At 51.0% G+C, this 27,500-nt stretch overlaps 1 protein-coding gene across 2 annotated transcripts in view; it reads right to left on the bottom strand.

Annotated features, from left to right (window-relative positions):
* aplp1 (amyloid beta (A4) precursor-like protein 1) overlaps positions 1-27,500 on the bottom strand; it is a 70,861-nt gene that overhangs the window by 25,487 nt on the left and 17,874 nt on the right. For both annotated transcript variants that reach the window (XM_035405482.1, XM_035405473.1), the window contains exons 2-10: positions 13,918-14,097; positions 11,139-11,268; positions 9,130-9,242; positions 7,668-7,864; positions 6,727-7,001; positions 5,191-5,318; positions 4,724-4,798; positions 4,091-4,249; positions 3,678-3,806 (exon numbers count right to left, since the gene is read on the bottom strand). In XM_035405482.1, coding sequence (XP_035261373.1) covers positions 3,678-3,806; positions 4,091-4,249; positions 4,724-4,798; positions 5,191-5,318; positions 6,727-7,001; positions 7,668-7,864; positions 9,130-9,242; positions 11,139-11,268; positions 13,918-14,097 — 1,386 coding nt within the window. The remainder of the gene's footprint in view (positions 1-3,677; positions 3,807-4,090; positions 4,250-4,723; positions 4,799-5,190; positions 5,319-6,726; positions 7,002-7,667; positions 7,865-9,129; positions 9,243-11,138; positions 11,269-13,917; positions 14,098-27,500) is intronic.

The raw sequence follows: 27,500 nt of genomic DNA, 5'->3' as shown, positions 1-27,500 counted from the left end.
TGCTGAGTGTAACTGTGAACAGATGCCATCTCTCGTTCCTCTCCAAATACTCAAGCAGCAACTGTCTGGTACACGGGGTCATTCCACAGGCTTTTCACAGCAAATGAGCTGTTTACAGCTGAGCTCTCTCTGCAATAGCCCAGGAGGCAGCAGGGGCATGCACAGACATTTTGAGGGGCAGGGGCTCAAACCAAAAAAAAGTTCTGAGGTGTGGATAAGGGTGGGTAGATCAGATTAGATAAATTGCGCCTGCGGTGAACAGACCATTTGGGGCGAGGCAGCGCGCACAAGGGAATGGGGTTTATAAACATGATAAACTGACGACGAGGCTGCCTATGGCAACCTCCGCTGGAGCTATAAATACCGGGTGACAATTACGTGCTTGCATTAGCTTCATTAGGGCAGATAAGCACCAGGTGATGCTACTCGAAATTAGCTCAACAATACGGGGCAGTTAAACACCAACCCCCACACACAGTTTCACTAACGCCTTTAACTAACAACAGCGAGTCAACTACAGATATTCTCAGCTAACGCTCAACTAAGCTTGCTGACTAGCAACAGCTGAGACAAGTTTAAAAAAGATTATCTAAATTACACACAACTATGTTGTGTGTACTGTAGGCACCCCCTCTGTATTTCCCTGGGGGGGGCAGTAATGGTTGCAGTATACAATTATGCCACCTAAACCAAAAAATGCAGAAAACTGATATGAAGAAAAAAAAAGTACCAAGGAAATTTTTTTATCATTAGCACAAAGTAAGAAAAAGTAAATGCATGTAGGAAATAACATGGGGTAATTCAGCCCTCCCCACAATGAGAAGGCAGACCTGTCTTTTTGCACCGTATTTACTATGAATCTCACCTGAGGTGGAAAGGTCCAGGGGTCAGAAAGTAGAGATAAAGTGCAACCGACGGGGATGCAACTTCACTCCTAAAAACCTTCAGGTGTTGGAGCCCATTCACCAGGCTAACTGGAGCTATCCCACACCTCCCAAAGACACCAACTTGCTCCCCATGGCATCCGCTTTCCAACAATGCCAAACATGATTACACTGTATTATGGAGAACCTAAGGTGTACCTAATGCTGATCCAGCAGTGTGTTCTGCAACTGAGCACAGTCTCTTTATCGCACCCTGCTAACTCCCTGTCAGCACAGTAAACAGCCTGTTTTCCCTTTGGGGGTTTGATAAGGACCACGCTTCTGTAAACCACACTACAGTACCTGCAACTTTCGAGTTGCAAGCCCAGTAATGTAACCCTTGCACTACACTGCTGCCCAGGCAGTGTGTAGTGTACACACTACACACTACACACTACACACTGCCTGGGCAGGGGGTAGTGTACACACTACACACTACACATTGCCTGGGCAGGGGGTAGTTTACACACTACACACTGCCTGGGCAGGGGGGTAATGTACACACTACACACTACACACTGCCTGGGCAGGGGGGTAGTGCACACAATAAAACTTGCTGTTGAGTTCACCCTGCTCCTCAATAGCTTTGTTCTAAATTTCGTAAATTTGTGTTCCACATCTTACCCTACCAAGGGTAAAATTCATGGAAATGAAATGAAATTTCCTCCTTCAACGATGGCCCATATTGCTACAGTGATACAAAAATGTATTCTTTCCTTATATTTCAGAGAAGGGAAACATAAAATTATTTTGTATAATAAAATCATATAACTGATGCTCATTGCAGTGTACTTCTAAAAACATTTTACCAATGCAGTACATACCAAGCACCTACTTTCTGTTTTGAAAATGGGTTCACTTGTGGTTTTGGAGGAAGCATATAACAAAAAAGAAATAATCTCATATATGGATCACCCCTGCTAATTTGTACACATTGATTTGCTAAATATAATTGGCTGATTCTCACGTGTATCTGAATTTCTCATTGGCTGTATGCAGACCTGGGTCAAATAAGTATTTGTTTTGGATTCAAATTTTTTATACTTTACTGATCCTGATTGGTGTATTGGCACCACTGAAATACACAGAAAAGTATTTGAATCCAAAACAAATAAGTATTTGACCCAGGTCTGGCTGCATGCTTAAATGGCTTCTCTTAGTTTTAAAGTGTTGTTGTAAATAGATTCAGTTGAATTCTGAGTTCCAGATACCTCTGCATTGTCATTTAGACAAACCACTGTATCTTAACCACAGGAACTTTCTGCAAGCAGAACCGAGTTAAAAAAAAAAAAAAACCTTGCAGAATGCACAAGGCCTAATCATAGGACCTTGTGCAGGTACTCGAGGAACTAAATGGACTGCATTTATATAGCGCTTTTATCCAAAGCGCTTTACAATTGATGCCTCTCATCCACCAGAGCAGCACAGGGTTGACTACCACTGCTGTACAGCAAGGACAGCAGCTGTGAGCCACCTCTGTGCTACAACACAGGCTGAATCTCCTCAAAGATGCAACACTGCCCCCTACTGACAAGAAGCACAGCACAGACATACACGTTTACTCAACTGTGAATGCACATGCATGCACACACACACACACACAGAAACACACACACACACGCACGCACTCCTTAGAATTCAGATTTTTTTGCAGGGAAGAAAACAAGTTTATCTGACTCCATTAATTTTGAAAACTTGTAACGTGGATGTTTGTGTGTGAATACGAGTACATTTATAGACTGGGGTGTGCTGATATGAAATAATGAGTGGCAAGACCCTATGCCCTTGAGATGGAGACTATCTACTGCTGCCAGGCATTCATCTACAGCAAGTGCTCTGCCGCTATGACCTTATTTCCTAGGAGCTCAATGTACTATTGCAGAATCTGTGAATTCATGTATCAGCACCATGGAGAAACCACAGTAACCCTGAGACCCATATTTATTTATCACAGGTGTCACTGATTCCAGGATTGTCTTTCGCAATGTTTCGCACTTTGTGATTTTTTAGCAGGTCTGAATGGTAACCACAATGCAGCCTGCTGTTAGTTGTTTGCAATCAAATATTTGACAGCCCCTATCGACAGTCTTGATTCTGAGTGCTGCTTGCCCTGTAGCTACACATTGTCACTGACAACAGGCACTCCATCAAAAACTTGCAATGTAGGCTACAGCATGTACCAAATCCATGTGTGTGTGAATGTGTATGTTAGCTTCCTACTTCACCGGAAGAGTGTGAATATGTGTGTGTGTGTGTGTGTGTGTGTGTGTGTGCGCAATCTGTGTTCGTGCGTGCCAGTTTGTATCTGCGTACACATGGACGTGTGACCTACTTTGTGACTTGGTTAGTCAGAAGATTTTTAAACTGTTCTTGTAAGTATTGAGAGAAGAGAATGCTATGGCACTGTTGAGATAATTGTTCCAATGTATTGTGCCTTTGTATCTGAAGGAAAATTGACCATGGGTGGTGCGATAGTAAGGAGAGCGAAGATATGTTGAATTTCTAATATTGTACATATGAAATTGCGAGTTAACTTGGAAATAATTAGTGAAGGGTTTGGGAAAGGAATTTGGAATATGAGTGTATTTGTATATAAAAGTGCGTATTTGGTATATGTTCATCTGAAGTTCATCTAGTATCTTGAGTTTTTTTGAATAGAGGTGCAGAAGGATTGAGTGTGTTGCCTCTGGCGACAATGAGGCCAGATGAGTGGAGGATCGACCGCTGCTCTCTGTCTCCCCCTGCCTTCCTCACCTGGAACTTCATCTGCTGGGCCTTCTGGGGGTCCACGGCCTGGATGTGCTGGTAGTGCCTGAGCGTGTGCCTGCGATCCTTCTGCTCGGCCGCCATGTAGCGCTTCAGAGCCTGCAGCACGCGCTCCGGCTGTGGGGCGCAAGAACAGGGAGGAGGCGGGACCGGGCTCAGTGCTGAACCAATCACACGGAGGAGGCGAGACCAGGCTCAGTGCTAAACCAATCACACGGAGGAGGCGGGACCAGGCTCAGTGCTGAACCAATCACACGGAGGAGGCGTAACAGTGCTCTGTCCCCAGCTCCCCCCCCCCCCCGCCCCTCCCCCCCTCACCTGTGGGGGCTCGCTCTGCACAGCTGTCAGGTAGCTCTCCAGCCCCCGCCCCCGCCCCCGCCCCCTCCCCCTCCTCCCCTCACCTGCGGGGGCTCGCTCTGCACAGCCGTCAGGTAGCTCTCCAGTGCCAGCCTGCGGTTGTTGTTGAGTGTGGCCACCACCCGGGCCAGGTGCGTCTCCACAAGCCTCTGCCGCTCCCCGGCCACCTGCTCCTCCAGGGTCTGCAGCACGGACTGGAAGTGCTGGGGGGGGGGGGGGGCAGGATCATCAGTACACAACTGCAGCAGCAGCAGGTCACACAGACTCCCTCCCTGAAGTCACAGAGCTACCCATCCCTAAAATACAGGCCCCTACAGACCAACAGTTAGAGATTAGTGACAGAACTACAGATTTCCTAACCTACAAACCCCCTACAGACACATAGCTACAGACCCCTACAGACCCATTACTACAGACTATTGACAGATTAATACAGACCCATACAGACCCTTCACTACGTACCCTCACAGACGCACATCTACAGACCCCTAACAGACACATGACTACAGACCCGTAAAGTGCAGACTGAAGATACACGAATGCCAACCTGTCGAGACACATGACTACAGAACCCTTGACTACAACAACAGACACACAACCACAGACCCCAGCAGACAGAATTACAGACGCATACTCCCAACGCCTCCCCTGACTCCTCCCCTGACCCCCCCCGTTACCTCGTTGAGGGCCTGGCGGTCCGATTTCGGCAGGTTTTTGGACTGGTTGTCCGCCTCCGCCCACTCTTTCATGATCTGAGGGAGGGACGTGGAGAGCTTCGACACAGTTCCGCACAGCACTGCACTTCCCTCCGTCTCCCACTAACGAGGAGCCTAGCTCCTTTTACGGCCTACTTCTTTCAGGGCTTAACAGAAAACACAAATCTGAAGTCTAATGCCGCAATGCTTGTTAAGCTCCTTAATATGCTAATCTGCAGTTGGTCTTAAACGGATACGCTTATTGCTTGATTTGCTTGGAGAGAAAAAAGAAAAACAAATGTTTTGGGGCTTAGAGTCTAGCTGTGAGGCACTGTGAGTTCCACACAGATGTCCCTCTGATTGGCTGTAATTGAAAGGGAACGTTTTACCTGCCCCAATCCTCTGCTTTAACCTGATTGGCTTGCCCCCACCCCGTCCCGCCCACTCACCTCGTTAATGCGCTTCATTCGCCGTTCCTCCAAGTCCATCTTGGCACGCAGGAAATTGGCATGCTCGCTGTCTTCGCCTGGCATCTCGAAATAAACGTCAACCCCGTCTGTTGGACGAGGTGTAGGCACTGCGACAGAGAGAAAGAGAGAGAGAGAGCGTGAGATTGTGTGTGTGTGAGAGAGAGAGAGAGCACAAGAGTGGAAGAGGGATGGGATAGAAAGATGAAAGGAGCACATGTGAAGTAGGATAGAAATAAAAGAAAAAGAGCGGAAGAGAGAAAGAAAAAGGGAGTCTCTAACGAAATCAAACAACAACCACATGTTCTGGCAGAGAAGCTTTTGTCTCAATTTATAATCTTGATTTTTAACATTGTTGGGCTGGTTAATTGATTTTTTAACTAATAGGACTCAAAAGGTGAGAGACGACAGTGCCTTATCCAGCACGTTGTTCTCCTCTACCAGTTCACCACAAAGATGCGTCCTCTCCCCCCGTTGTTCACTCTGTACGCTAATAACCGCCAGAGTAATTAAGGCTCCAGACATGTCATTAAATCTGCAGACGACTCCGTCCGTTATTGTCTTTTTACAAGACGAGGAAGTGAGTCATGGTCCTGCAGTCGAAGTGAGTTTGTGCTTTTCGTGTGACCGCTCCTGCTTAAAATTAAATGTCAAGAAAACCGCGGACGTGGTTATTGACTATCGAAGGAGTTCACTGCCGTCAGTGCAGACACTCGGTGATGACGAGCCAGTGGAGATCATTGATCAGAGTAAATATCTCTGCAATTTTGACAGCTAATTAAGTCTCGAGGCCAGTGTGGATGCTGTCTGCGGAAAGGCCAATCGGCACTTGTTCTTCCTTCAGAAACTCAACAGTTTCAAGGCGGACAAGACGCACTGACGACCATTTTCTATGTCATTTATTGTATCCCTTTTGACTTTTAATGTGATCTGCTGGTTTGGCGCAAGACCTGACTGGCTAGCATTGTGAAATTAGCCAGCAGGACTATAGGCAAGTATCTGATCTCTCCCAGCTGTACCAGACACAAGCCATACAGGAGGCCCAGTCCGGTCTGAGGGACCCCCAAGCACCCCCTGATCAATTCATCTGCATTACCTCCCTCAGAGCGCAGATGCAGACTCCCAATATCAAAAACAAACAGGACTAAACGCTTTTTTATCTCAACTGTCATTGGCAGTTTCTTACCAAGTTATAAGCCGTGTAAGTTATATAATACATAAGCTATGTTTCACAATGTTTCGTTCATTTAAAAAAAGAAAACAGAGGGAAGGAAGAAGAAGGAAGGAGGAAAAATGAATTATTTTATGCTTTTTGTGCTTTTGATGTTTTAAATGTTTTTTCTTTAATGTTTTTAATGCTTATCAGCTGTCGAAGGGGATATTTATCGTTAGGTGGTTTCCACTATGCTACAGAACAAATGACCCCATCGGGAAAGTAAAGACTCTAACTAAGTAAAGATAGAGAAAGTAAAGGAGAGAAAGAAAGACAGTGGGGGGGGGGGGGGGCATGGCACTCACGGCTGTCCCCCCGGGTTTGGGGAGCGGGCGTGGGGGGGCTGCGGCTGGTCTGGGCCCCCTTCTCGTAGTAGAAGGAGTCCAGGTAGTCAGAGGCCTGGTAGGGGCCAGAGTCGATGGAGTACTCGTACTCTTCCGCGTCTTTGGCTCCTTCTTCCTCCTCCTCTTCCTCCTCATCTTCCTCCTCCTCCTCAACTTCTTCCTCTTCCTCGGCGATCTCGGCCTCCTCCGCGTCGGTGTCCGGGGAGGGGCTCGGGGTAGGGGGCGTCACCTTGGTGCTGTTTTTTTTTTTTTTTTGTGGGAGAGAGAGAAACACGATCTGTCACCAGCTTCTCCCTCCCACGTTTCCGGAAGGATCCTGGGGCGCACCTGTACCCAGACGGCACCCAGACGGCGATACCGGCCAGGTAAACTAAGGCTAAGGCCGCGATTCAGAGCACAATAACACCGGCGTGTAACAGCGTTTTACGGTGATGAGTACCGTAGCGGTATCCCAGGGTAACCCTGAGCCTCGCGGCCCCAGCTGACTGATACCAGAGCTCAGGTACCGGCTCGTTATTTACCCAGCGGCTCGAGAGCATCCAGCACGGCTTCCTGCCCAGACAGGAAGTCCCCAAGGAGCTCTGCCCCTATTATGCTGAAAACAGGCTTTCTGCTGGGGCGCACATGGGGCCAATCCGTTTTGGGGGGGTTCCTTGCCAAGTTATGCAAGGGGTAATGGGCTGAAACAGATCCCAGCATGCACCCTGGCCCCCCCCCCACGGGAGCGGAGCCGGGAGCACTTGTTCGGTTGCTTTATGGAGGGAAACGGAGGGGGGGGGGGGGGGGGGGGTGTGGGGGGGGGTGAGCCACGGTGTTTTGAAGCGGCGCTCTTGTGTTCAGCGTGGGCTGCGGTGGTAAGACATCGGGGTGCCGCTGCCACGGTAACCGACAGGACGACTCACCCGGTGCTGGCTTTGGCGTCGGTCAGCGGGGCGAGGGTTTGGGCGCCCCCCTGGGGTCCGTCCCCGGCGTCAGCGTCTCCCCTGGCGCCGGAGCCCCCCCTGCCTGGGCAGCACACGTACTCCACGCCCCGAAACTTGTCTCCGCATGGCAACAGCATCCCGTAGCTATGCAGCTCCAGGCTGTCAGCTGTACAGGCCTGGGAGAGAGGGAGAGAGAGAGAGAGGTACTTGACAGTGATGCCCCTTTATTAAACTCGGTATTAATTGACTGATATTAAACATTCATTGTTTATTAAACAATCAGTCAATTAACTACACTAGTGTAAAAATACAAAATAAAATTAAAAAACCAACCACAAAAAATCCCGTTGATAAACAGTATCAAACCAAAAACAAACAAGTCACTCACACAAATCCCATCGCTCACCCCCACTTCCGCCCGCCCGCCGCCGCCCCGCCCCCCCCCCCCCCAATTACGGCACTGTAATCTCACAACCATCAGCATCAGCCACACAAGCTGCACCCCCAATACACCAACTTTTAATCAAACATATCAACAGTGTTATTCAGTTTGTAGTATGCCTACTAGGACGGAGTGTAGCACAGTGGGTAAGGAACTGGGCTTGTAACCGAAAGGTTGCAGGTTCGATTCCCGGGTAAGGACACTGCCGTTGTACCCCTGAGCAAGGTACTTAACCTGCATTGCTTCAGTATGTATCCAGCTGTATAAATGGATACAATGTAAAATGCTATGTAAAAAGTTGTGTAAGTCACTCTGGATAAGAGCGTCTGCTAAATGCCTGTAATGTAATACTCAAACCTCAGACGCACTGAGATAACCCCCTTCATTCTCCCTAAATCTGTAGACCCCCTGTTTTGAGGTTTTGCTCCTCCTTGTTAGCTTTCACTTTTTAAAAAGTACACAAAAAACAACACCTTCTCCTTGTGCTTGTTTAACTGAATACCTTGGTCCCAGAGAGAGAGGGAAGGAGGGAGGGAGGGAAGGAGAGACGGAGCGAGAGGGGGAAATAGGGTGAGGGAAAAAGTCCAGAGTGACAGGTTAGATAAGGACAGAGAGAAACAGGGAAGAGGAAAGAGAGAGAAGTTCTCATTGTCATGCTGCACATCATGCAGATCTGAATTAGCGTTATTAGTTCAGTCTTTTGTGCGGTAATTGCTCCTTTGATTAGGCAGTGCTACATCACTCCCACCGCAGCACCTCAGAATGGACAGTGACAGAGGGGGTGGGAGGCGTGCGGGAGGAGAGCCAGAGCCAACACCAGGGAGGGGAGGAACATCAACCAAGGAGAGAGAGAGAGAGGAGGAGGGACGAAACAGAACAGAAAAGAACAGAACAAGCAGGAACTCCAGTTCCCAGGGGCCTCGGGAGCTGGAATACGACCAATGGAGCGGCACACCGCTTGACCGTCGGCCAATCAGCACGCTCTGAGGCACACCTCACCTCTTTGGCGATGTTGTGCCAGTAGACGTGACTCTCGCAGGCGTCCATCTGCTCCTGGTGCAGGAACCGGCAACGATCTGTTACCAGCAGGGCCTCGCTCACATACTCTCCAACTGAGGGGGGGGGAGGGGGGGAGAGGGGGAGAGAGAGGGGGGAGAGAGAGAGAGAGAGGGGGGAGGGAGAGAGGGAGGGAGAGAGAGGGAGAGGGGGGAGGGAGAGAGGGAGAGAGAGAGAGAGAGGGAGGGGGGATAAAGAGAGAGAGAGAGAGGGGGGAGTGGGGAGGGGGATTGAGAGAGAGAGGGGGAGTGGGGAGGGAGGAGGAGAGAGAAAGAAAGGGAGGGAGGGGGAGGAGAAAGAGAGGGAGGAGGAGGAAGAGAGAGAGGGGGAGGGAGACAGAGAGAGGGAGGGTCGTGGGGGATGGAGAGAGAGAGGGGGAGGGGGGAGGGAGGAGGAGAGAGAGAAAAAAAAGGGTGGGAGAAAGAGAGAGGGAGAGGGGGAGGAGGAGGAAAGAGAGTGGGAGTGAGAGAAAAAGAGGGGAAAGAAAGAGGGGTGTATAGGAAGAGAGGGAAGCACAGAAGAGATAGAGATGGGAAGAGAGAAGAAGAGAGTCGAGAGAGTGAGAGAAGGGAGGAAGATAAGAGGGAGGGAGAAGGAGAGAGAGAGAGAGAGAGAGTTTAAACAGAGATTACCATTTTATCATCCAATTATACTGAAAGGGAGAGCTGGTAAGAGAGGTGGAGAGGGGGGAAGTGCCACTTCATGTCTGCGCCCGTAGCCAGCGAGCTGCAGTAACACCAGGAGCAGACAGAGGGAGACAGAGAGCCCCACAGCGCTCTAAGGCTGAGCTCCAGAGTGACGCAAGATCTCCATGCGAGGCTGACATCCAGCGCTCCCCGGAGCACAGAGACAAGACAGGCGAGAGCTGCCAAGACAGCTTCGCACGGGTCAGTGACTCCCAGCCCGCGGGCCATCGGAGGGGTCAAGATGCCTCTTGAAATCCATACAACAGGAACCATCAAATAGCTCAAATAGCTCACTCTCCACTGACAAACACACACCAGTTAAACTACACAGACTAGTTAGACTGCACTGCAGTATTCATGGTCTACATTCAATTATTGTTGATATATATATATATATATATATGTATATACATAAAGTATTTTAATTGCATTTCTGAACCTATGTCAGACTACATTTCAATGCTTTTGCTTGTTAAGTGGGCAGTGGGCTTGGAGCCAATAATATTCCTTAATTCTCTCCACATTCTCTCCAATCAGAAGGCCGCATAGATCTAGGTTTCCGCCTGTTACATTTATTAAAACTGACAGGACCTAAACGGGACCTTTTCTGTGGGTTCGGCATCTGGGCCAGGGGTAATAAAACAAGCACATGACAGGTGTGATGTAACCCATGCACAATAAAATATGCACTGCTAAATCAATGCTTCCCCGAGTACATACGGACACCGGAATCAATTAACACCGGACATTTTTACTGCGTGCTTACCGGAAATACAGAGGACCTCCACCAATCACGGAATATATCGGTAGCAATACATTTCACGCGGCCAGAAAGCATCCACCAATCAACCGGCAGCAACTGCACCACTGGCCGCTGCCAATGCACAGTAGCTGCAGCAGGAATGAGGCAAACGGCCCGGTGCTTTATGCCCGCTCTCTCCTCCCTGCATCCGGGCGGAGCGCCTGGGGCTGCCTCGCACCGCAGCTAAACACACGAGGGAGCTGCAGATCCCCAAACCGAGTCTCAGTCCGGCCCCAGCGTCGTCGCCCGGGACAGGCCGAACCGGCCCCCCAGTCCCAAGCTTGCTTGTGCTTGAGCACCTCGGCGCAAAACGGCTGGCAGGTACCACCCAAGAGGAGTTCTTACACATGGGCTGCAGTTGAGATTGTGTAACCCCCCTCCCCCGTGCCCAACTGTAAATCCCTTTGATCTCATGAAATGAAAGGCGCTATATAAAGCGCTATATAGGTGTGCGTGCGTCTCACCCAGGCAGCGGTACGGCAGGACGATGAAGGGCCGGATCTGGCAGTGGTGCCAGCCCTTCTTGCACCAGGCTGGGATGGTGACGGGGCTGGAGGACTCCTCCACGCGGGAGATCTGCAAGGTGGGGTACATCTGCACAGACACACGGACATGGGGGGGGGGGGAGGGGGAGGGGGAGGGGGGTACAGTTAGGACAGGAGAGGAAAGAGGGAGGAAACGGTAGGAAAAGGAAGGAAAGAGACCGCGAGAGAGAAAGAAAGAGAGAGAGAGAGAGAGAGCAGTGGGAAACAAAGAGAGGAGACAGAGAAAGAAAAAGAGAGACAGAGGAGGAGAAAGAGAGACAGAAGGGGAGAAATAGAAAGAGAGAGAGAGAGAACAGTGGGAAACAAAGAGAGGAGACAGAGAAAGAAAAAGAGAGCCAGAAGGGGAGGAACAGAGAGAGAAAGAGAGAGAGAGAGAGAGAGAATGGCAGAAAGAGAAGAGAGAGAAAAACAGACCGTAGTAGAAGGCAGCATGCAACACACTAGAAAACACATTCTGCACTGTAGCATCATGCAGTACTGAGGCTGAACCATTGCTGTGTAAACAGAGTTTACCTCCATCCTCTGATGGTCCCGGCCTACACTCAAATAGCCTTGGGGTTTGTATGAGCTGTCTATCGGACACAATAAACCTAAATAAGCATCAGTCATGAATACAATGAATACAGATCATTGAAATAATACTGATTTCTGTAAATCTGTATGAACACAGATATTTTAATTGAAAAAATATGCATATATATGCATTACAAAGGTCGTAAAAAAGGAGTGCTTGTGTGGAAATGCTATCATGGAAATGCAATAGGTAATCGCATTACCGGAATCTTGTCCGTGACTGCCTTTATTAATTGTTATTTTTTATTGCGCAGTACCTCCTACTGCCTCTAGATGTCGCAAGATTCCGTTATTGAATACAACGCCCCTTGCTATTGTTCACATAGCGTGGAGCACTATTAAACAAGGATTCTTTGACGTTGACAGTGTCATACTTGAGATGACAGGTGCCACAATTTGGTGAACTGGGGAGACATTCGGGCGTCTAGGGGGACATCAAAGTCAGGCAGGAACGAGGGAAAAGGGGTGGAAGAGGGAAAGATTTGCAAAGAAATATTCGGAAATATTTCCAGTCGGTTCCCATTGCTCTCCTCCATATATATATACACAAAGGGACGAGACAATGCCCTGCCAGAAAACAGAAAGAAAACAAAACAAGTACCTTGGAAAAGCTTGCTGTCAAAAAGTGCACCGGTTTATCTGATTTGTTCCCAGCGGGAGTTACCTTTTGAAAAATAAACCCTTCAGTGTGAAAAAGAAAAGCTACGATGCAAATCTGCTGTGCTGGAATATTTTGACAACACGTATGTCCACTGTTGGAGCAATGTGTTCTCAAACTGCTGAAATGACACAATGGACTGCTTCCTGTCAACCTGTCTGGTTCGAGGCTGTGTCAGCACTGACAGAATGCTGCGCGCCCCCACAGAAAAAGAATGTGTGTGTAGCATTGACTTTACTCAGGCGATACACGTTATGAATAAACAACACTGACAGGATGTGTAACCCTTTAGTCCATTATCTGAACCCTGGGCCTGGAGGACAGACGATCCCACAGCCCTCCAAGATAAGGGTTCAGAACATGCATGTACGTGTGTATGTGTGTACGCACGGAAACATTTATACATGTATGTATATGCATGCAAGTATGTACAATGCATGTATGTATATTGCACATATGGACTGTATGCATGTACGCATGCATGTATATATGTACATATATATGTATGGTGTATGTATGTATATTGCACATATATGTCCTGGATATATGTGTATGTATGATGTATGTACAGTATGTATATTGCACAAATATGTCCTGTATGTATGTATGTATGTATGTATGTATATTGCACATATATGTCCTGTATGCATGTGTATGTGCTGTATGTATGTATGTATGTATGTATGTATGTATATTGCACATATATGTCCTGTATGCATGTGTATGTGCTGTATGTATGTATGTATATTGCAGAAATATGTCCTGTATGCATGTGTATGTGCTGTATGTATATATGTATATTGCACATATATGTCCTGTATGCATGTGTATGTGCTGTATGTATATATGTATATTCCACATATATGTCCTGTATGCATGTGTATGTGCTGTATGTATGTATGTATGTATATATGTATATTGCACATATATGTCCTGTGTGTATGTGTATGTATGATGTATGTACAGTATGTATATTGCACATATATGTCCTGTGTGTATGTGTACGTGCTGTATGTATATATGTATATTGCACATATATGTCCTGTGTGTATGTGTACGTGCTGTATGTATGTATGTATATTGCACATATATGTCCTGTATGCATGTGTATGTGCTGTATGTATGTATGTATATTGCACATATATGTCCTGTATGTATGTATGTATGTATGTATGTTGCACATATATGTCCTGGGTGTATGTGTATGTATGATGTATGCACAGTATGTATATTGCACATACATGTCCCGTATGTATGTATGTATATTGCACAAATATGTCCTGTATGAATGTATGTATGTATGTATGTATGTACATTGCACATGTATGTCCTGTGTGCATGTGTATGTGCTGTATGTATATATGTATATTGCACATATATGTCCTGTGTGTATGTGTACGTGCTGCTGCAGCCTTTAGCAGCAGCAGCAGCCTGTAGCAGCAGCAGCAGCAGCAGCAGCAGCAGTACCTCCTGGCAGTAGGACAGGATCTGGCCGGGGTCGTTGAAGCAGCCCTGGCGGCCCTGGGGGTCCGGCTCCCACTGCCCGTTCTCCGGGTTCATGTGCAGGATCTGCCTGCCGCAGAACATGGCAATCTGGGGCTCGGCCACTAGGGGGCCCGGACCGTTCACCTCACTCATCGCCAAGGCCTGGGGAGAGACAGGGGGAGAGGAGGAATGAAAGAGATAACACAGGCTGCTGTTATTGAGTTTGAGCTCCTCCAGCCAGAGGAGCGGCGATACAGATTACTCCAAAAACACTGGCCAGACGCTGGTGTTTACCATCCAACCAGAGGGAGGGAGGGAGGGAGTGAGCAATGAGGGAGGGGAGGGAGGGAGTGACCAGGCAGTGACGGGGGGAGGGGCGGGGAGGAGAGGGGAGGGGCAGCTCTCCTAATGAACAGACTAAGTGTGCACTTCCTGACCTGGCCATGGCAACCCAGCACAGAGCGTCAAATTAAACCAGTATCCAGACCCAAGCACCTGCTTAGGGCTCCTCAAAGGCTAGGGAGAGAACGCAGAAGAAAAATGTCTGCACCCGGCAACTTCTCCCCCCCCCAGCCCACCCCCTCGGCTCCTCCCCCCTCCCCCGGTTCCTCCCACTCCAGCTCCTCCCCCTCCCCCGGCTCCCCCTCCCCCCACGCCCCGCCCCCCCGCCCCACCCCATCCCCCAGCAGCTAGTTTTAGCTGCTAGTATGCTAGTATCGATCGCAGGATCTATTCACTACACTGGGAGGACTCTGGGGGCCCTGTTGGAACACACACCGGCGGGGCCGTGTGAGTCAGCTGTTAATACAAGGCCATTGACCGATGGGGCACTTCAGTACATTAACGCTCCACAAGAGGGGGAGAGAGGGAGAGAGGGAGCGGGAGAGAGGAAGCAGGGGAGAGAGAGATGGAGGGGGGGGAGGATGCACTGGTTCTGCACTGGCTAGGCGATAAGACACATTAGCTACATTAGAAGGAGGCTACTTTACCAAACAGGAAATGCCAACCTGACCTCAGTATGCACACACCAGAGCTTGTTTGCGCCACCATTTTGTCAAACAAATGTCTCGAATGGCACTGATTTGACTGTTACGTTAATTATGTCCAGCTTTGTGGTGTTTTTTTTCCTTCTAGCCATACTAAATACAGTGACCTAAAAAGTGCCTGTCAGATACCCAACGCGTACGCACGCGCATTCTAAAGCCCATGCCTGAACGCACTGCTGAAGCACTGAGCCCGTCCAATCACAGACACAGCCTCGGGCAGCTCAGACGGAGGCGGGGCAGCGCACGCCGTCTCGGGAACGAGGACGGGTCAGCGAGCCCCCCTCACCCAAAAATCTGGCTGCTGAGCAACCAGGCCAACACAGCCGACACAGCCGACACTGTCCCGCCCACCGCAGGAGTCACTGGTGAGCGATGAGGAGGGGACTACCAATCAATTCGCCCGAGCTTCTAGCCTCTGGAGCAGCCCTCCCAGAATTCAATAAGGGGTCATTAGTGACATCACTGCGCCTCCTGTAAGATCATTAACTGGAGACCCCACATCACTGTCTTTAACCCTTTAGAACAGCAGGTTTTTTCGGAATGTTTTTTTCCATCAGCGTTCTACAATTTCGTTGCTTTCAATGACATCAGCATTAGAATGTTCAGTTACGAACATTCCAATCACACGTTTTTTTTTTTAACCTTTCACCTCAAAGACATCGCCTGTCAGGGCCTCCAGACAGGGCAGGGAAAGTAAGAACATGACATCGCTGTTTTTCATAGCGAATGTGGGTGGAGAGTAAATTATATATTTTATTATTACGTATATAATATGTGATTTTAAAAAAATGTCACAGAAAAATCCGACGGAAAGATGCCGAAGTTGAAGGTGTGCGGCACACAGGGCCTCATTTCACTGGTTTAAACTTGGCAGAAAATGGCCGTGAAGACACAGGATTATAAGTAAGTGAACTGATACACACAGTGGGCGGCATGGTGGTGCAATGGATAACACTGTCACCTCACAGCAAGAAGCTGCCCAGTCTGAATCTTGGCTTGGGGCCTTTCTTTTTTAGGGCTTTTTCATCGTTATTGGACAGGGCAGTGTAGAGAGACAGGAAGAGCAGGGGAAGAGAGAGGGAGAGACGTGCGACAAAGGGTCACGCGGTCGGGACTCGAACCGCCGACGTCGCGGCTCGTAATGATCGCGTGGACAGTGCTCTACAGGCAATGCCACGGGACGCCCCCGTGCCTGGGGCCTTTCTGTGTGGAGTCTGCACGTTCTCCCCACGTCCGCGTGGGCTTCCTCTGGGCACTCCGGGCTCCTCCCACAGCCCAGAGACATGCAGCAGGCTACTTGGAGACTCTAAACGCTGTATAAAACTGTGTATGTATTGGTGTCCATTGTGTGTTCCTGCCTCTTGCCCACTCCATGCTGGGAGAGGCTACAGCACTCCCCGACACCCCCCCCCCCCCCCCTCACACCACCCCCACCCCTACCCCCGACCAGAAATAAGCGTGGGTTAGAAAATGGATGAATACACAGTTTTCTAATCATCTACCAGCAAAAGTTGCCTACCACGCCTCCATCATGCATAAAAATGCTTAGACTGAGCAGCAGTGGCTGATTACCACTGATCCAGATCTAAATAATATATTTGGAGAGGGTGAGCACCTCATTCAATTCAGGCCAGCGGATGAATCACCTTAACCAACACAAATGTGTGTGCCTGGCACCCACCAGGGTGATGCACAGCAGATTTGTTTCAGTGGATCACTCACCACAAGTCAACCAAGAGGGAAGGGAAGACAATTAAACAGGGGAGAGGCCACATAACCACACTGAGCAAGCCAGAATTTGTCCCGGGACATTGATGGACCCCATACCCTTTAATGACTACAGTGAGACTTCCTTGAAGACTGCATATCCTACAGCACAGTGTTCCCCTCACTACTTTGTGGGTTTGTACTCAAACCAAAACCAAGTCCTAATGGAGTGCCTGCTTGCTGTTTTACACAATTAAGTGAAAAAGTTAACCCTTTAAGGTGTGAGATCACAAATACGCTATTATAATATTCTGAACATTATAATTCTGGTGCAGCAATCACAACTGGTAACCGAAGGAAATGGTATCTAAATAGAACAGTGACTTAAAACGGAAAACATGTTAAATATAAACAAGACAAAATAAACAAACAAACAAAATATTCCAACCTGTATTTTAAAACCAACTCTACGAAGGGTTAATTCCTAGTTTTCCACCTTACTTATAAACAGAACCCGGCCCTTAAATCCAGCCGCGTGAGCAGAGAATGTCAGCGCTAATGAGATGATCCCGTGTTCAGGCGGAGGCTTTAATCTCCAATGACTGACACGGAGAGGACGCGCACGCCACGGCAGCCAATTAGATCTGCGATACCCGGAGGGAGAGAGGGGAAAAAAAAAAGAATAAAAAAGTGACGCGCGATCAAAAGAAATCCTGCCTCGGTCGGCCATCGCAGAGGCGTTTGAAGTCCTAATTAAAATTTATGAGAAAAACAAATATGTAAAGCGCGCTCGCAAATATATAATAAATAATAACAGACCCGCTGGGAGTCACAGCGCTCGGCGTGCCCGGGAACTTTAAGGAACCGCGATAACGGGTTACACCCTAAATCTATCGACAGCCTCGGCAAACGGGTCAGCGTCCCCGGAAGGGCGATACGCCGCACGCTTGGAGCTCACGCCGAGCCCGAGGCACTGACCTTCTTACCGCGCACAACCACAGCGGAGCGCTCCGCAGCGTCTCCTTCATGAGGAAAGAGCGGTCGCACCTGCGTGAACCCCCCGCCCCAAATCTGCCCCCGCGCCAAATCTGCCCCCGCGCCCAAATCTGCTGCACCAACCCACCGCTGGGTCTGTCAGGATTCAGCCATTATAGCAGGGAGCTAGGGGAGGCGAGGGGGGGCGAGGGGGGGCGAGGGGAGGCGAGGGGATGCGAGGGGGAGCTAGGGGAGGCGAGGGGAGGCGAGGGGGGGCGAGGGGGGGCGAGGGGAGGCGAGGGGGGGCGAGGGGGGGCGAGGGGAGGCGAGGGGGGGCGAGGGGAGGCGAGGGGGGGCGAGGGGAGGCGAGGGGAGGCAAGGGGGGGGCGAGGGGGGGGGACAGGTTATTGATGCCGACCGTAATAAAAGCAAGACTCCCCTGAGCTGCAGGGCAGGCTGGGAAAAGAGAAAATGCACAGATCACTTAGGACGTTCCAGTGAGCGCGTTAAAACCAGTCCAGCGGCCAAGACAGCACCTTAAATAAATATTTCACTTTGACTCGGGAAGGTCAACGCCACAAAAAAAGACTTCCGGATATTTGAGAAGATAACCTGCCAAGCTCTCTCCACCCTCCACTGCTTATAGACCCCCCCCCACCCCCACCCCCCTACTGCCCCCCACCCGAGTTTATAAAAAAGAAGAGAAGAAGAAAATCAATGCAGTGCGCTTGCAACCGTATCACCAGGCTTCTGGGATCGATGGAGAATCCATTTGGAACCGGAGGCCCGGACCTCCAGGGCGGAGCGGGAGGAGGCGGAGCGGGACGCGGCCGCACGCGACCGAGATCCAGGCCGAGATCAGATCCAATCCCAGCCAGCCGCGCGATAACGGCGAATTACAAGCGCCAACCTCCAGATCACCGCCCCCCGCCTCCCCCCCCCCCCGCGCTGTCTCTGACCCAGTTTGTCTCGCAGCCCATCGCCGTCTCCATGGCTGCCCGCGATAACGTCCGAGCGGAGGACGGATGGCCGCCCGCGATGCCCGCCTCGTCCCGCGCCGGCCAGCCCGAGCGTGTCCCAAGCGCGACTTCTCAGGGCGGTCACCTACAGGGGTCACCGGGGCAACGGGGAGCCAGTGTAATACCTGTGCGATACCTTTTCTCCCGAAAAAACCTCAGGAGCGCTTTCCCAGAGCACCCGGACAGCTCTGCTCCTTCCGGAGATTAAAACAGACCCCGTGTCTAAGGACACATTAGGTACACATCCAGGCCCTGCCCTTAACGCCTGACTGAGCACCAGCGTTTCAAGGTCAACGAAACCTTAAATCAGACACCTTCAAAACTATGCAGCCCTCAGGCAAGAATGTGGAGAAAAAAAAAACCACATGGAACGTACTGTAGAGATGGCCGTCCTTTCCACGCCGGGGAACGTGGGCGTAGAGACAAGCACCACCGAAGAGCCAATGCCCAGAGAGAATTACCCTCACGAGACATGAAAGCAGCCGGAGGACAGGTCAAGGAGAAGAGCAGAATGAGGACACTTGACTGACATAGAAGCTTACCAGGTGTGACAGCAGAAAGAGACTGAGATGAAGAACCTGCCGTGTGGAGTAGCCTTGACTAGAACAGCCTTTCGGCCAACTGTCTCAAAGAGGTTAAACTGTGTCACTGCAACATGGCTACTGGTAATGATAGTAATCCAGCCGGTCTTCTGGGCTACGGTGTGCAACCTAATCTTCTTAGGACAAAGGTGGGCAATCCAGTTCCTGGAGATCTCCCATCCTGGAGGTTTTCATTTCAACCCTAATTAGGCAAAAAACTGACAAATTAGCAGCTCAACGAGATGTTGAACGAGGGGTACTTTGTTAGGGTTGGAGCAAAAACCTACAGGACGGTAGATCTCTAGCTGTTGAATGAGGCACACTTTGTTAGGGTTGGAGCGAAAACCTACAGGAAGGCACATCTCCAGGCCTGTCTTTGGACATATATTTGGGGTGGGTGGTGCAGGACCAAGAGCAGGAGGAACCCAAAATCTCAATAGTGCCTTGTGTTAAAAATGATAATAACAAGAAATTCAAGTTTGCTGTTTACATTGTGCCTGCTTACAGGGAACGTTCTTGATTTCTCCATTCTTTTCCCATGGTGTTGCTCTTTCTCACTGGTGTTTATTTCAGACCTGACACCAAACCACAGGTGCAATACTGCCTCCTACTGGGCTGGAATCTGGAGGCAAGATTGTATAGGGTACCCTAAATGCTAGTGGTTTATTTTGCCATAGGAATTTTAGCATTTTGTTGTGCAGCTCCCCAGAAGCCCCACACTCGTTATTAGTTTCTTCACGGTGTGAGGATCAGGGACAGGGTTAATGTAAACATTAAATATCGCTGTTGTTGCAGGGGTGTGTGTGAAAATGAATATCTGAGCACTGCTCTGGCAGGCCCATGACTACCCTTTAACCAGGAGCCGCCCATGTTGCAGGGGTCATAGATGTCCTCTTTGACTATTTTAGGACAACTCAAGGTTTTGTTGGACATACAGAACAAACCATGCGCCAGACAGTAACAAAGAAAGTAATGGATTGCGAAACACAAACTGTGCAGATAAAGAAAGATCCGGTAATTCTCACTCCTTTCTCAAAGCAATGAACATGCTAATGCTTTATTGTTCTTCCCAAATACTGTTACGTCTTGCTTTTTGAATAATTTTTTAGTTCATTGATGCTTTATGCTCTGTTGAGTTCCAGCACCGTAACCAAAATCAGCTCTTGTTCCCATTAAAAGTCACTCCATTTCCTCCTGCGTTACATTTTCGAGGACAGAAGAAGATCATTTTCACTGAAGAGCACTAAGATTCCTCAAGTGCACCCCCGGTGGCCAGGGTGTCAAGGGCTCCCAATCTCCATTTAGCGCCTGCCATAAAAGCCTGTGTGTTTTATAAAAGACCATGTGATGTATAACTGTTCAAAAACAATGAAAAAAAAAAATAAAACCTGCTTCAAAATCTGTCAACAGTCACAGCGGGAGCCTTTTAGCACGGTCGTTCCGTTCTCGCTTAAGGGTGCTTTAATTGGCCCGCCAAGCCGACCGCCAAAGCGCCCATCGCTGAGTGAACCGAACGCGGCGGGAACAAAGGTGTGCAGCGACCCCCCCCCCCACCCCCGCCCCGCCCCCACTGTGCCCCCCCCCCCCAAAGGAAACCCCGTCCCTAAGAGGCTTCGGCACAGTGAAGCTACCGTCCAGGAAGAGCCGTGACAGCTGCGGCGCCGGCTTCAAAGCCAATCACATCATTAATTGCTGGCAGCTGAGGCCCAGCGGCTGACACTGATTGGACTGTTCCTTCGACGCTGACTGAGGCTCAGCCTCCCCCCCCCCCCCCCAAAATCCTCCACCGCCTCCCTCTGCCCCGCTGATAACAGGCACAGCGGGGCACGCCGGGGGCCCCAACAAAGACGGAGAAGCACAAAGAGGCGGGCCTGCCTCTCGCCGCGCCCGCGGCTGGGAGGACCGGGCGGGGGTAACGGTCGCGAGCGCTCCTCCCTTTCTGTTTCGGGTTCGGGCTCACCGTCCGCACAACGGAGGACACGCGCGACCGCTCGGGCTGTCCGGCGAACGCTCGGGGGGGGGGGGGATGCAGCCGTACAGAGGACACAAAATGGAGGGGGAGAAAATGTCTTATTGCGAAACGATCATCCCCCCCTTTCCCTGAGGTTTCTCTACCGTGAGTGTCGCTGGCGGTGAGGCCCGGCCCCCCCGAGGCCCGGCCCCCCCCGAGCTCGGGAGGGCCGGCCAGCGCTCATTTACATATTCCTCCGGCATGATCTGGGCGCGGGCAAATGAAATATGCAACACCTGTTCCCTTTTGTTGCAGGATGACTTCATCCCATGTAATGATGCAACCTCCAGACCCTGCAAAGCACGAGGCAGTGCCAAAAGGGGCGGAGCCCCCGCCGCCATTCGTCACTTTTATGACCCGGCCTTGCCAATACCTGCGGGCGGAGGCAAATGGTGGTCTACACTGTGAGAAATAAATAAATAAATAAATGAATGAATGAATGAAAAACTCAGGAAATGGGCAGGGAGAAATTGAACGCTGTTTATTCTCCCTCTCTGTTCTCACTCTCTCTCTCTGCCGAATAAGCCTTGCTGTCCGGCTGCAGCAGAGAGAGGGGAGGTGGTAATATGTCTCGGTAGACATGTTTAGTAAACTCCAGACCATGCTATTTACAGTGAGCCCAGATCATTTTTATATTTTGTGTGTGTGTGTGTGTGTGTGCGTGTGGGTGTGTGCTGTATGCATCTGTCTATCTGTACTCTATCCTGTTCGGGTATTATTATTATTATTATTATTATTATTGTTATTATTATTATATTTTTTATTCTTATTAGGTGCATATGTTATTTACTAGTGAGAAGCAATTCCTGGGAGGGAAAGGGACAGAGGGAGTGAAAGAGGGACTGTGGGAGAAGTAGGTGTAAGAAAAATAAATCATTGCTCCTCCCCAGCCCTGTGGACGGGCCTGCGGGCAGTGAAGGGGTTAAGTGTGTCTGGCAGGAGGGATCTGGGCTATTTCACCTGCGTATGTATAACCAGGCCTGCGGGCGGGAAACAGGCTGCTAGCTCGGCCCCTCCGCGCCTGTCCCCGCGGTTCTACCGCAGCGCAGATGGCCGGGCAGCGGGGGGGCAGCCTGGATCCGCCCCCGCCACACCGAAAAAACTCTCCCCCCACTCTTCCCCCCCACACCCCCCGCCAGGCGCAACCTGCCCCAAAGCGTCCAGACAGCACTTCGCCCGATCCTAACCTCCTAACCACTGGGAAGAAAAAAATAATAATGCAAAACTGGGTTTCAAGCGAGCGGTCACAGGCAACTTCCGCCTCCCTTCACCCCCATCCACCCAACCCCCGCACCCCCCCCACCCCCACCCCCACCCCTAGAGCCACTGGCCACAGCCCAGCCCCCACCTTCCTCCGCCCCCCCCCCCCACCCCCACACACACACTGGGGCTGGTCCTCCCAGAAGACCGGCTAATGCTGCAGTTTTTCAGCGGCTGGGGCGGGCGGGGACTTGGGGAGGGCTCCTGCGCATTCATCACCCTAATCACCCTCATCACTTATTCATCCGCTCAGCCATCGTTAGCGTTCATCTGCATGGGCGGGGGGGATTAAGAGGGGTGGGCGGTGTCCCGGGGTGCACAGATGCACCGAACCCTAATGGTGCTCATCTAATCTCACCCCCCACCCCCCACCCGACCACCCTCCTCCCTCTTCCTCCGGGCTAATTACAAATCCATTTCCAAAGGGGCATTATGATTGGTGCTCACATCCCGGACCCTAATAATGTGTCTGCGTTGGGTTTTTAATGACTCCGGCAGGACAGGAAGTTTAATCCGGCACCAGCTAATGTTTCGATCACACTGTGCCCATACATGACCCTCAGGCGCAGGGGGATTCAAACTAGTCCTACTACAGACTTATGATCCAGGTCTGAGGTGTTCTGGGTTCGAGTCCCAGGTGGAAAGATACTGTGGCCCTAATGCAAATTGATGCACTTTACCTAAATTGCCCCTGCAAACCCCAGCTGTGAAAATGGGGACCAGATGGCAGATGATCATGCTGAATGCCCCCACTTCTCCCTCCCCCCCGAGCCAAGACCTGGTGTGTGTACAAATAGAACAAGGAGAGGAAAAGCAACTTGATGTTTGCTTCAGTGATTTAATGTTTGCTTCAGCTGGTTTCAAATTGCCTATAGGTAGCCCCAGATAAAAAATTTTTTAGACCTGCGTCGAGCCAACGTAGCTGACGGACGTCGAGTCATGACAAGACAGACGTATCGGCCTGTAATAGATCAGTGTTCTGTACTCATCAAACTACCGACATCAAAACAAACTTTCGTTTCCGCCCACTAATCGACCTCGTTTCGGCCTTGGTGACTGACGTTGATTAGACGTCTAACCGACGTCAAAATGTTTGGTGGGTAAACACACTCGCGACACTGTAGTGACACATTTCCTGAGAAGTCCATTGTTTCATGTGCAGGACCAGAGAAAGGAACATGTTCACCTAAAATCGTTTAGGCGCATTGCCACTTGCTGAACCACCACAAGAACAATGCTAAAAAAGTAATACTCTTCAGCTAAGTTCCATATCCTTAACGCAACGCATCGTTTCACCCTCATGCAGCCGATCTATGTCACTACAGACAGCACCGTCTTCAAGAAACATTTGAGGGAAAAGTCGTGACCAGTGAAACGGACATTTTGTTTTTATTTTTTTTTAAAGAAACAGAGCTCGTTCCCCTGTGGCCAGGGAACCGCGGATGAGACGGCCAGGTTTCGCCCACCTGCCGTGAGCCTCAGAGGGGCCTGGGGATGCGAACGTCGCCCACTTCTTCTCCACAACTCCCACCTTCTGGCAGATGGACGCTCAGGCCTGACTCAACCATCCACACTCACGCTGCAAAGCATCCTGGGATTGCATGCGCTGTCGGCGCTGCTGGCTGTTACAGTTGAGCATGTGAGAAACTTCCAGCGCCCCCCCTCCTGTGTAAACACGAGCAAGTCCGTCCGTCCGTCCGTCTTTCACAGGCTGCAGTCTGTCCAATTCACCTCTGAGCCTCCGAGCTCTCGACAGTCACTTGAAAGACCTCAATGCTTAGCCTTTTTTTTTAATGCTTCATTGCTACCACATAGTTAATGAACATTCCGGGCCTTTGCACCAGTCTAAGCCCACGTTGTTGTTATTGTTTCAGTGCCGTTTCCTGATGGAGGACTGAGCAGCACAGAGCGGGGAGGCGTCGCTTGAGTCAGACCCATTTGACAAGACGATGACTCCCTTTCAACCGTGATGAATCTGCCGCGCGTACGTCGGACTGAGAGGCATCGCGCTCGTGTACAAGTCGTGTCTCTCCAGGCAGCGCTCGGGAACGGGAACATGCGAGGCAGAGGGAGGGGTGGGGTTGGGTTTGGGGCGGGGGGGGGAATCTCCAGCCCTTCGCCGAGAGCGTCTCCCCCCCCTCTTCGACTCCCACGTCCTGACAGAAGGTGTTTTTGTGAGTCATGTGCCTCCGACGCGTGCGGAGAGGGCTTCCTTGACGTCGACGCCGCGCTCGAACGCGAGGAAACAGCCGGTCCGACCGCTTTCTCACTCCGACTCTGGAACCGAAGGGCACGCTCTTCTTACGCGGCTGCCCTTTGCGTGTGATCACCGCTACCCCCACGCGCACCACGACGCGTCGGCACCTGCAGGTCTGACATCATCACCGATGACCCGCGGCGGAACCTCAACAGACGATGGACAGCAGCTGTCTTCTTCATCGCGCCGCCTCGCGCCGTCTTCTTCATCGTGTCGCCTTGCATCGTCTTCATCGCGTCCGCCAAGCCCGGCCTCCGGTCGCTGGCTACTTCCCCCCTGTGCACGACATAAAGCTGCACTGCACGCGCGGAGAGGCCGTTAGCCCGTTAGCCGTTAGCCACGGAAACCAGAGGCCTGCTCCTGCATACAGAACCACCCTGGATCTGCGCACCGGCGACAAACCGAGCCAGCGTTGGCCTGCAGTCCAACGAGCCGCTTGGAACACCGCCGACGGCTGAGCGTTGCGCTAGATAGGACACACCGAGTATTGCCCAGAACTCCCTGAGGGGTCACAGGTCTGATCCAGGAAGGAGGGGGGGGGGGCCCAAATCCTGGGAGAGGGTATCAATGCTAAGGAAGGATGGCCATGGACATCCTGGCTGTATAAACCAGCTCCAGAAACGAGCCTATCAGGGCTAACGAGAGACCGTACACACTGTACAGCACAACCGCAGCACCAAAAGACAAGGCCTGCCTGTTCTTTTCCCATTACTGAGATAGAGACAGAGACACAGACGCAGCAACGACAAAACCCTGACGATTCGGCCCACAGTGTACCGGGCAACCCCAGCGGTTCCGCCTCTTCTCAATTTGGGCCGTGGCGAATCCGAAACCCTTCCAGCGTCATCACCTCGCACGGAGGCCGGTCCTCCCAAACGGGCTGCAGCCGGTGGGACAGCGCTACTCCCGCCTCGCATCCTGGGGCCTTTCTTCCCCGGTTATTAGAGACCAGAGGGGACGCGTGAAATCGGACTCACGGGGATAAGGTCCAGCCTTTTCCGTCTTTCCCGTTTTTTTTTTTTTTGTTGTTGTTGCCTTCAGAAACGCGTGCTCCGTGTCATGGGACAGTCTCAAATGTGTTCTACCCCCATTGGATAATGGACTCAGGAAAAAAAAAAATCACTGAGTAATTTCAGATTAACTTTAACATCACTGCATCTATTCTGAAAAAAAGGTCTCTATTACTGCAGGCAGTACCACCTCATTTTGAGATGTTTAAACTGTAAATGTACATAATGTACATTTTAAACATTCACACAGCACGCTGGGGTTTTTTTTGTTCTTTGATACCAGCAGCGGTTCCAATTCCTTTCCTCTCCTTTATTCTCTCGTTCACTTCGTTTTTTTGTGCATTCTGGGCCGACTGAAGTCGCTCCTGGGGAGTCTCTGGAGATCAAGATTTTGTGCGGCTCATCATGTCATGTTTTCAGCTGTACCGCTTCCCCCTCCCCCTCCGCCCCCCGCTTCCCCCTCCCCCTCCCTCCCCCTTCTCGTTCTCACTGGTATTTTTCCGCTAATCTTCTTAGCGCGCGGCCTTTCTCTCGGCTCTTCTGCCTGCCGGGTCCCGGGGGGGGGGAGGTGGGGGAGGGGGGGTGCGGTTGAATTTTTAATATCCGGCGTCGCGCCGCTCCCTGGGCGTCTGGCCGCCGTCCGACGAAGTCGCCGCAAAACGCCGAGGCTCATATCCGCCCGCGATTAAGCGCTCCTCCCGGCCAGCCAGAGCGCCACGGCGGTCTGGGTTCTGTTCCTCCAGTCAGAGCACCACGGCGGTATGGGTTCTGTTCCTCCAGTCAGAGCACCACGGCGGTATGGGTTCTGTTCCACCGCCGCCAGTCACAGCGCCATGGCGGTCTGGGTTCTGATCCTCCAGCCAGAGCGCCATGGCGGTATGGGTTCTGTTCCTCCAGCCAGAGCGCCACGGCGGTCTGGGTTCTGTTCCCCCAGTCATAGCGCCACGTCGGTATACATATATATATATAAACCTAATTGAGATTGTGCCTCTTCAGCCCAAATGGGGCACCTGCCTGTATGATATGTGTGCAATATCAGTGCTGTGACAGCAGAGGGGCGGGGGGGGGGGGGGGGGGGTTAAGAGGTGGAGGTGGGAGCAGGGGGGTGGGTGGGGGCGGGGGGGTGGGGGGAGCGAGAGATGAATTAGCAGCTGGCATTTCGCTGAGCTTGGTCAGAAGATGACAGGCGGTGCGGGGTGTGGGGTGTGGGTCTGGGACAGAGGGGTGGGGGTTGGGGTGTTACAACAGCAGGCGGAGGACAGAGATGAAGGTATGCTCCCTGCTGCCTCTCCATCCTAATGCACACTGCATGCATACACTGCAGCCTCTCCATCCTACTGCAACACTGCATAACATACACTGCTGCCTCTCCATCCTACTGCAACACTGCATAACATACACTGCTGCCTCTCCATCCTACTGCAACACTGCATAACATACACTGCTGCCTCTCCATCCTACTGCAACACTGCATAACATACACTGCAGCCTCTCCATCCTAATGCACACTGCATGCATACACTGCAGCCTCTCCATCCTAATGCAACACTGCATAACATACACTGCAGCCTCTCCATCCTACTGCAACACTGCATAACATACACTGCTGCCTCTCCATCCTAATGCACACTGCATGCATACACTGCAGCCTCTCCATCCTAATGCAACACTGCATAACATACACTGCAGCCTCTCCATC

This window comes from Anguilla anguilla, chromosome 1, assembly GCF_013347855.1.
Source record: "Anguilla anguilla isolate fAngAng1 chromosome 1, fAngAng1.pri, whole genome shotgun sequence".
Lineage (NCBI taxonomy): Eukaryota > Metazoa > Chordata > Actinopteri > Anguilliformes > Anguillidae > Anguilla > Anguilla anguilla.
This window is presented reverse-complemented; position numbering and strand designations above follow the sequence as displayed.